The sequence below is a fragment of the Piliocolobus tephrosceles genome, chromosome 11, assembly GCF_002776525.5.
Source record: "Piliocolobus tephrosceles isolate RC106 chromosome 11, ASM277652v3, whole genome shotgun sequence".
NCBI lineage: Eukaryota > Metazoa > Chordata > Mammalia > Primates > Cercopithecidae > Piliocolobus > Piliocolobus tephrosceles.
The window spans coordinates 83,672,134-83,682,287 of record NC_045444.1 but is presented as its reverse complement, the minus strand read 5'-3'; the positions used below and the strand labels follow the sequence as shown (position 1 = coordinate 83,682,287).

The 10,154-nt window shown below is 43.1% G+C and overlaps 1 protein-coding gene across 1 annotated transcript in view; it reads left to right on the top strand.

Annotated features, from left to right (window-relative positions):
• RFTN2 (raftlin family member 2) overlaps nt 1-9,744 on the top strand; it is a 91,386-nt gene extending 81,642 nt beyond the window's left edge. Inside the window, exon 9 of the mRNA XM_023218196.1 lies at nt 8,262-9,744. Within this exon, the coding sequence (XP_023073964.1) occupies nt 8,262-8,534 (273 nt within the window). The 3' untranslated portion in view covers nt 8,535-9,744. The remainder of the gene's footprint in view (nt 1-8,261) is intronic.
• Nucleotides 9,745-10,154: the final 410 nt, after the last annotated feature.

Sequence of the window (10,154 nt, the reverse complement as noted above, 5' to 3'; positions counted from 1 at the left end):
AAAAAAAAAAAAAAAAAAAAAAAAAAAAAAAAAAAAAAGCCGGGCACGGTGGCTCATGCCTGTAATCCAGCACTTTGGGAGGCCAAGGTGGGGGGATCACAAGGTCAGGAGTTCAAGACCAGCCTGGCCAAGAGGGTGAAATCCTGTCTCTACTAAAAATACAAAAAAATTAGCTGGGTGTGGTGGCACGCACCTGTAATCCCAGCTACTCCGGAGGCTGAGGCAGAGAATTGCTTAAACCTGGAGGGGCAGAGGTTGCAGTGAGCAGAGATCGCACCACTGCACTCCAGCCTGGGCGACAGAGCGAGGCTCCAAAAAAAAAAAAAAAAAAAAAGAAAAAAGAACCGCTGGGCTCGGTGGCCAAGGCAGGCGGATCACAAGGTCAGGAGTTCGAGACCAGCCTGACCAATATGGTGAAACTCCATCTCTACTAAAAATACAAAAATTAGCCTGGCATGGTGGCAAGTGCCTGTAGTCCCAGCTACTTGGGAGGCTGAGGCAGGAGGATCGCTTGAACCCAGGAGGCAGAGCTTGCAGTGAGCTGAGATTGTGCCACTGCACTCCAGCCTACGTGACAAAGTGAGACTTCATCTCAAAAAAAAAAAAAAAAAAACAAGGAAGGAATGAGCCTGGACAACATGGTGAAACCCCACCTCTACAAAAAATACAAAAATTAGCTGAACATGGTGGCAGGCACAGGTGTCCAGGGTAGTCCCAGTTACTCTAGAGGCTGAGGTGGGAGGATCACTTGTACCTGGGAGGTTGAGGCAGCAGTGAGCCGTAATTGCACCACTGCACTCCAGCCTGGGCTACAGAGTGAGACTCTGTCTCAAACAGAAAAAAAAAAAAAAATTAAAGAAAGAAAGAAAAAGAAAAATAACTGAAGACCTCACTTACTGACATCAGAGATTCCACATTGTCAAGATGTTTCCTCTCATCTATTTGTTTGGCTTTTGTGTGTGCTGTGTGTGTGTGCAGAGGGCTTCTTAGGAGGTAAGCTTGGCCACCTTATCAAAAAGAATTTGTTTATCTTACAGTCAGTATAGTAGTCCCAGGGAATGACTGGTCAGGTCTGACCGGGTCACCTGCCCACACTGCAGTAGAGAAGAAGATGGATAGGAAAGCTGGCTGGAGAGGTAGTAATAAGTCAACCATACCCTTCCCCCTTCCTAGGCTTCCATGCTTTTGACAGCCCCAAGCTGGGAAGATCCAGGAATGTATTCTGTGAGCGGTCAAGGGAAGCACCTCTTTTTATGATTGAAGGAAATTTTTATTTAGGAAACACACAAATCTTTTACAGCAAACCTACTCATATTTTTGCAGATGTGGGTAAGATAGTGTGAAAAGAATAAGGTGAGAGACTCGGGCTACAGTTCCGGGCCAGCTATTCCATCACCTTGGACAAATCCTGTTTTCTCTCTGGGTCTGAGCCTCACCTCTGTAGAATAAGGGGACTGAAGTAGATAATCTCCAAGAACTAGTTGGGCTTCAGACTTCTACAGTCTAAGTTATGAGAACATCACAGTTTGGTTTGTTGGAAATGTTATTATTTACATGTGGAATAAGGGTGGGGCAGGAGAGGTGATATGATTGCTGAAGTTGTATTTATTAAATAACATGTCACATGCGTCGGTGTGAAGAGACCACCAAACAGGCTTTGTGTGAGCAATAAAGCTTGTTAATCACCTGGGTGCAGGCAGGTTGAGTCCAAAAAGAGAGTTAGTCCAAAAAGGGAGATGGGGTGGTGCCATTTTATAGGATTTGGGTAGGTAATGGAAAATTACAGTCAAAGGGGGTTGTTCTGTGGTGGGCAGGGGCGGGGGTCACAAGGTGCTCAGTGGGGGACCTTCTTTGCCAGGAGAAGGAATTTCACAAGGTAATGTCATCAGTTAAGGCAGGAACCGACCATTTTCCCTTCTTTTGTGATTCTTCAGTTACTTCAGGCCATCTGGATGTATACCGGCAGGCTTGGGCTTAGACGCCTGACATAACAGTCACATGGTAAAAAAAGAAAAAAGTGTGTGTTGGTTCAGAAGTCTTTTTTAGAGGTGCAGTGCTAAGTATTTTGCCATCTTCTAACATTTGAAATTTACATTTGGTGGCTGTTTACTTATTAATGCTTATTTTAAAGTGAATTACTATGAATATCTTAGTATTCTGAATAACATCCCATTTTTATTAAGAAAATCCTTGTTAAGTATGTGAGAATTGGCCTCTATTAGCTGATATATAATGAACAAAGTATTGCAAAACTTACCTTTGGCCCTAGCGCTGGTGAGGAAGGCAAGACCCAGGAAGCCCCCAGGGACCTCCACCTTCCCATTTTGATTTCGGTCAGTGTTGAGAGCATTGAGAGCATCATTCAAGAGTGAATGCATTCCGGCCGTCTTGGTGGCTCACGCCTGTAATCCCAGCACTTTGGGAGGCTGAGGCAGGCAGCTCACTTAAGTCCAGGAGTTCAACAACAGCCTGGCCAACATGGCAAAACCCCATCTCTATAAAAAATAGAAAAATTATCCAGGTGTGGTGGTGCACTCCTGTAATCCCAGTTACTCTGGAGGCCGAGGCAGGAGAATTGTTCGAGCCTGGGAGGTGGTCAAGCAATTGTAAATAGTAATGACTGAAAAGTCAGGAGGTGGTCAGTGCAGTGAGCGAAGATTGTGCTACTGCACTCCAGCCTGGGCGACAGACAGAAACGCTGTCTCAAAAAAAAAGAGTAAGTGCATCGTTGTACATGTGGGAAAGATAGCCACTGGCCAGGCTTGAGAAAGAAGCGCAGTCTGGCCGTGTTCATCAGCCGTATGTGAAGCCAAAAAACTGTATCCTTGCTGACCAATGCCCCAGTGCAGGGAAGAAAGTGCCATTCTCAAATTTTGTACCTTTCTGAGAGTAAATCTGTCAGGTTCCACCGCATATATTAATTTCAATAAATTTGGTGAATGGAATAAACAGGAAAAGAACTAAAGAGCTGATATTGGCCGGGCGCGGTGGCTCACGCCTGTAATCCCAGCACTTTGGGAGGCCGAGACGGGCGGATCACGAGGTCAGGAAATCGAGACCATCCTGGCTAACACGGAAACCCTGTCTCTACTAAAAAATACAAAACACTAGCCGGGCGAGGTGGCGGGCGCCTGTAGTCCCAGCTACTCGGGAGGCTGAGGCAGGAGAATGGCGTGAACCCGGACAGCTGAGCTGGCAGTGAGCTGAGATCCAGCCACCGCACTCTAGCCCGGACGACAGAGTGAGACTCCGTCTCAAAAAAAGAAAAAAAAAAAAGAGCTGATATTTGCATTTGATGAATGCAAGGGTGCCAATGTAAAATGTGACAACCACCAAACTGTGTCTAACTTGGGACCAGGAAGGTGGGCCTTTGTTAAGGGACGACCTACTGTAGACTTTGTGAACCCCAAATATATGAGATAGGTCTCCATTAACTTAGAAAGTTTATTTTGCCAAGGTTAAGGACACACTCCCATGACACAGCCTCAGGAGGTCCTGATGACATATGCCCAAGGTTGTCAGAGCACAGTTTGGTTTTATACATTTTAGGGAGACGTGAGACATCAGTCAACATATGTAAGATGAACTTTGGTTCCATCCAGAAAGATGGGATGAAAGGCAAGACAACTCGAAATGGGGAGGGGTAGATAAAAGTGACTGCAATATTTTGAGTTTCTGATTAGCCTCTCCAAAAGACCAATCAGATATCCATTTATCTCAGTGAGCAGAGGGGTGAATTTGAATAGAATGGGAGGCAGGTTTGCCCTAAGTCATTCTCAGCTTGACTTTTCCTTTTAGCTTGGTGATTTGGGGGCCCCAAGGTTTATTTTTCTTTCACAACTTTTTCCCTTAAACTTGCCCAACTCCGGTAACTTGGCCAAGAAAAAGATGAACTGCCTCTGTGCTGCCAATAAACTCCTTTCTATGCAACCCGCTGGGGCTGCATCTTCCTGTACAAACAGTGTCATAAACGGTATTACATTCCACAGTAGCGCACAAAATCCACTTTAATAAAGCTGTTTGTTTGCTTTGTATATTTGCTGTAAAAACCAGTAGAAAATACCCCAGTATTTTATGCACTGCATTTCAACAGATGAATCGTTAACAAACTTCTGTAAGATCAGCCTGGGCATTTGATTTCTACAATTTTTCTAAGAATTTTTTAATTTTGCCTCTTACTTTTAGGAAAAATGCAACCCTAGTTCCCAAATAACATATAAACGAATTTTCAGTAAATGAGCTGTTTGTAAACTGGGAAATTACTGTGATTCGTAAATGTATCTTTAAATCTATGTTCAGTTTTATGTGCCTAGGAGGATATGATCATATTCTGCAATATCTGCCATGTTGTCAGTATTAAATAAGCTCTTAAGGGCCAGATTCAGTGGTTCACACCAGTAATCCCAGCACGTTGGGAGGCAGAGGTGGGCAAAACACTGAGGCCAGGAGTTCAAGACCAGCCTGGCCAACATGTTGAAACCCCATCTCTACTAATAACACAAAAATTAGCTGGGCAAGGTGGCACATGCCTGGAGTCCCAGTTACTCAGGAGGCTGAGGCGGGAGAATTGCTGGAACCCAGGAGGCAGAAACTACAGTATGCTGAGATTGCATCACTACACTCCAGCCTGGGCAACAGAACAAGACTCTGTCTCAATAACAACAACAAAAAATGCTCTTATAATGAAGTCTCATCAGGAGTCTGAACATCACAAGTTAAGCAGCTAATTCTCCTGTTGCACTTTCCCTTTTTTGACTTAGCTATCTTATTTTTTTCATATATATATATGAAAAAATATACATATATATATATAGGACCTGAGGTCTCGCCATGCTGCCTAAGCGGGCCTTGAACTCCCAGGTCCAAGTAATCCTCCCATTTCAACCTCCTGAGTAGCTGAGACTACATGCTCTTGCCACTTTGCCCAGCTAGATACCTTATTTTGACTTAAGTTGCCTGGGCAGAGACCATGTCCCCTTTTTTCTGGACTGAACCAAGAACATTCTCTGCCCTCAGTAAATATTTGTCAGCAAAAACATCCACAGTTGATCAGAGAGTCTGAATAAGCTGGATTGAATTGTTGAGCATGTATACTGTGTCAAGCAGAAGCAGTTTGCAGCAGGACAAGGAAAGGGTCCACTTCACCCTTGAAGACATTCTAGACACTCACTCAAAATAAACTCAGTCTGAATTATCTGTGTGTATTAGTCTGTTCTCATGCTGCTAATAAAGACATACCCAAGACTGGGTAATTTTTAAAGGAAAGATGTTTAATTGGACTCACAGTTCCACATGGTTAGGGAGGCCTCACAACCATGGCAGAAGGTGAATGAGGAGCAAAGTCACATCTTACATGGAGGCAGGCAAGAGAGCATGTGCAGGGGAACACCCCTTCATAAAACCATCAGATCTAATGCAACTTATTCACTATTGTAAGAACAGCATGGGAAAGACCCACCCCCATGATTCAGTTACCTCCCACTGGGTCCCTCCCACAACACTTCGAAATTATGGGAGGTACAATTCAAGATGAGATTTGGGTGACAACACAGCCAAACCATATCATTCTGCCCCAGCTCCTCCCAAATCTCACGTCCTCGCATTTCAAAACCAATCATGCCTACCCAACAGTTCCCCAAAGTTTGGTTTTGTTTTTTGTTTTTTGGTTTTTTGTTTTTTTTTTTTTTTTTTTTGAGATGGAGTCTTTCTCTTGTTGCCCAGGCTAGAGTGCAATGGTGTGACCATGGCTCACTACAACCTCCACCTCCCAGATTCAAGTGATTCTCCTGCTTCAGCCTCCCACGTAGCTGGGATTACAGGCATGTGGCAGTACGCTCAGCTAATTTTTATATTTTTAGTAGAGACAAGGTTTCACCATGTTGGTCAGGCTGGTCTGAAACTCCTGACCTCAAGTGTTCCTCCCGTCTCAGCCTCCCAAAGTGCTGGGATTACAGGCATAAGCCACTACACTCAGCCAAAAGTCTTAACTAATTTCAGCATTAACTCAAAAGTCCACAGTCCAAAGTCTCATCTGAGACAAGGCAAGTCCCTTCTGCCTATGACCCTGTAAAATCAAAAGTAGGTTAGTTACTTCCTACATACAATGGGGGTAGAGGCATTGGGTAAATACATCCATTCCAAATGGGAGAAATTGGCCAAAATGAAGGGGTTACAGGCCCCATGCAAGTCCGAAATCAAGTGGGGCAATCTTAAAGCTCTAAAATGATCTCCTTTGACTCCCTGTCTAATATCCAGGTCACACTGATACAAGAGATGGGTTCCCATGGCCTTGGGTAGTTCTGCCTCTGTGACTTTGCAGGGTACAGCCCTCCTCCTGGCTGCTTTCACAGGCTGGCATTGAGTATCTGTGGCTTTTCCAGGTGCACAGTGCAAGCTGTCAGTGGATCTTCCATGCTGGGGTCTGGAATATGGTGGCCCTCTTCTCCCAGCTCCACTAGGCAGTTTCCCAGTGGAGACTCCATATGGGAGTTTCCACCCCACAATTCCCTTCCACACTGCCCTAGCAAGGTTCTCCATTAGGGCTCCATCCCTGCAGAACACCTCTACCTGGACATCCAGATGTTTCCATACATCCTCTGAAATCGAGGCAGAGATTCTCAAACCCCATTTCTTGACTTCTGTGTGTCCACAAGCCCAAAACAACATGTAAGCCATGAAGGCTTAGGGCTTGCACCCTCTGAAGAAACAGCCTGAGCTCTACATTGGCCCCATATAGCCACGGCTGGGACATAGGGCACCAAGTCCTGAGACTGCACAAAGCAACAAGGCCCTAGGTCCAGCCCACAAAAACATTTTTTCCTCCTAGGCCTCCTGGCTTGTGATGGGAGGAGCTGTCGTGAAATGCCCTGGAGACATTTTCTCCATTGTCTTGGCAATTAACATTTGGCTCCTTGTTACTTAACCAAATTTCTGCAGCCAACTTAAATTTCTTCTCAGAAAATTGCTTGTTCTTTTCTATGGCATCATCAGTCTGCAAATTTAAACATAAGTTCCAATTCCAAACCATATATTTGTGAATACATAAAACTGAATGTTTTTAACAGTACCCAAATCACCTATTCAATGCTTTGCTGCTTAGAAATTTTTTCTGCCAGATGCCCTAAATCATCTCTCTCAAGTTTAAAGTTACACAAATCTCGAGGGCAAAGGCAAAATGCCATCAGTCTCTTAGCTAAAACATAGCAAGAGACATCTTTGCTCCAGTTCCCAAGTTCCTCATCTCCATCTGAAATCACCTCAACCTGGACTTCATTGTCCATATCACTGTAAGCATTTTGGTCAAAGCCATTTTGGTCAAAGGCAGTTCCAAACTTTCCCACATTTTCCTCTCCTCGTCTGAGCCCTTCAAACTGTTCCAACCTCTGCATGTTACCCAGTTCCAAAGTCGCTTCTACATTTTTGGGCATTTTTATAGCACCCCCCAACTCTACTAGTACCAATTTACTGTATTAGTCTGCTGTCATCCTCCTAATAAAGACATACCCAAGACTGTGTAGTTTACAAAGGAAGGAGGTTTAATTGACTCACAGTTCCACGTGGGGAGGCCTCACAATCATGGCAGAAGGCAAATGAGGAGCAAAGTCATGTATCATGTGGTGGCAGGCAAGAGAGAGCATGTGCAAGGGAACTCCCCTTTATAAAACCATCAGATTTCATGATACTTATTCACGGGTAAGACCCACTCCATGATTCGCCTACCTCCCACTGGGCCCCTCCCACAACACATGGGAATTATGGGAGCTACAATTCAAGGTGAGATTTGGGTGGGGACACAGCCAAACCATATAACTGTGACTCTTCTGCACAGCCTGTGCCTACATAAAATGGGTGTAAGGTGGCCATTGAAGCACCTTTTCTGCTCTATAGATCCCAACTAACACTAAGAAGAAAAATGTATTAGTATTTATACCTTGCTTTTTTCTCCCAAAGTATGATTTCAACAAATTTCCTTCCTTAGAAATGTCATTAAGGGCTGAGATGTGTACCTAACATACCTGCCAATAAGAATGATGTGCCAGGAACCTACAAAGAGTTACAAAACAGGGAGAAGGGAGTTCATTTGTATTTGGGTGGGGACGGAAATGTGGAGGTAGCTCTGAGCTGGTCGTTGAAGATGAGCAGGAGTTTGAAGAGCTGGGGGAAAGGACATTCCAGTAGGCAGAAAGGCAGCATGTGCTAGACCAGAGGGACAGGAAACACCCATCCTTTTAACTCCTGATCGCCAATGTCTTGTGTTTCAGAAGAAAGCCAGCCGCCACATAAAAGGTGAAGACAAGAACAAAGCCACTGGTAGGAGCATTGGATTAGACACAACCACATCACAACCTGCAGAGAGCAGACACCCGCCTGAGGAGTGCTGCCTTTCTCCCTCCAGGGAATGCTGGACAAAGGAGGGGAGGCTGGCACAGCACAACAGCTTCTCTGGGTTCAGCAGCAGTGACAGCGTCCTCCGGGAATTAGACGACGGACAGTTTGATCAGGAAGATGGAGTGACTCAGGTCACTTGTATGTGAGCCATGAGGTGAAGCAAAGGAAGGCCTTGTAAATAATTGTTAAAGTAATTGCCAACTGACCTTATTGTGTTATTTTCTCTGCATTTATATAATATTTTTGAATTTTTCCAGACTCAGCCTTTCCTCTAATCTATGTAAACTTTGGCACAACCTCCCAGACAAGGAAGAATAACCAACATATTTATACATTTAGAATCATGTTTACACTTCTCTCAACAAAAACATCTGGTTAAACAGATGTTCCATTCGGTTATCACACAATAATCTATTTCAGTTTCTCATGAATGTACAAAGTAGGCTTTTCTTACAATTCCTGGTAAGGAGACTGAATATCTCAATCAGTATTTTACCTAATTAGAGAGAGTTCTCAGGAAGTTACAGTCTTATTTAAGCTGAAAAATAATCTCTTTCTTTTTTTCTCTCTCTCTCTCTCTCGTACACACACACACACACAGCTAATTAGTGAAAATACCTATTTTCCAAATATAATAATTAATCCACATTTTGTTTTTAACTATAGCATGTATATACAAAGCAAGCCCCTATGTGTTAAAATATTTTTTGAAAAAAATTTTTTTATATATCTTTACTTTTAAAGGGTCACCATGTCACCAACCCTGTACTGATTCATTGCACATAAATGTTGTTGCTCCTAAAAGCCTAAAAATGCAGACAGCAAAGCAGCATCTCTTAAAATTCAATATGAAAAGAACCCATAATCTCAATAAATAAATACCTTAGTAGAGAGTAAGATTTAATTTTTTTTTTATTTTAAAGTCTAAATACTATGAAGAGGAAAGACACCAACTTCAAGTGGAAACTGAAGTATTTTACATCTGTCTAGATTTGAATTCTGCTTTTATTTTGACTTGCTAAATCCTGAAGAATGTTGAAACCTAGAATTTTCAATCAGGCAGGAGTAGAAAGATGCTCATAGCACACACAATATGTATGATAACCTATTTTGTTTCACCTTGCTTTTCTTTCCCCTTCTAACAGAGGTAGCTTTGCCTTGACCCAGTCTTTAACAATCTTTAAAATTCTACAAAATAGAGGATTTTCATTTGTCTATGAAAGGCTTACTTTGAAAGATGGAACCTTCAAGTGAATTACAACTTTATCATTGATGAATTCAGCCTATTATATATTTTTATTAACATTGATGTTGACATTGTAAGATCATTTTAATAATAAAACATCATTTTTATTGCGTTATTATTTTATTGAACACAGAAATTTATATTTGACTAAGAAAAAACTCAGAAATATAGCATTAACTTTTTTTTTCTTTTTTTTTTTTTGAGACAGAGTCTCACTCTGTCACCCAGGCTGCAATCTCGGCTCACTGCAACCTCAGCCTCCCAGGTTCAAGTGACTCTCCTGCCTCAGCCTCCTCAGTAGCAGGGATTACAGGCATGCACCATCATGCCTGGCTAATTTTTGTAATTTGGGTAGAGATGGGATTTCACCATGTTGGCCAGGCTGGTCTCAAACTTCTGGCCTCAAGCAATCTACCTGCCTTGGCCTCCCAATGTGCTGGGATTACAGGCGTGAGCCACTGCACCCAGCCAAGCAATTTTTTTTTTTTTTTTTTTGAGACGGAGTCTCACTCTGTTGCCC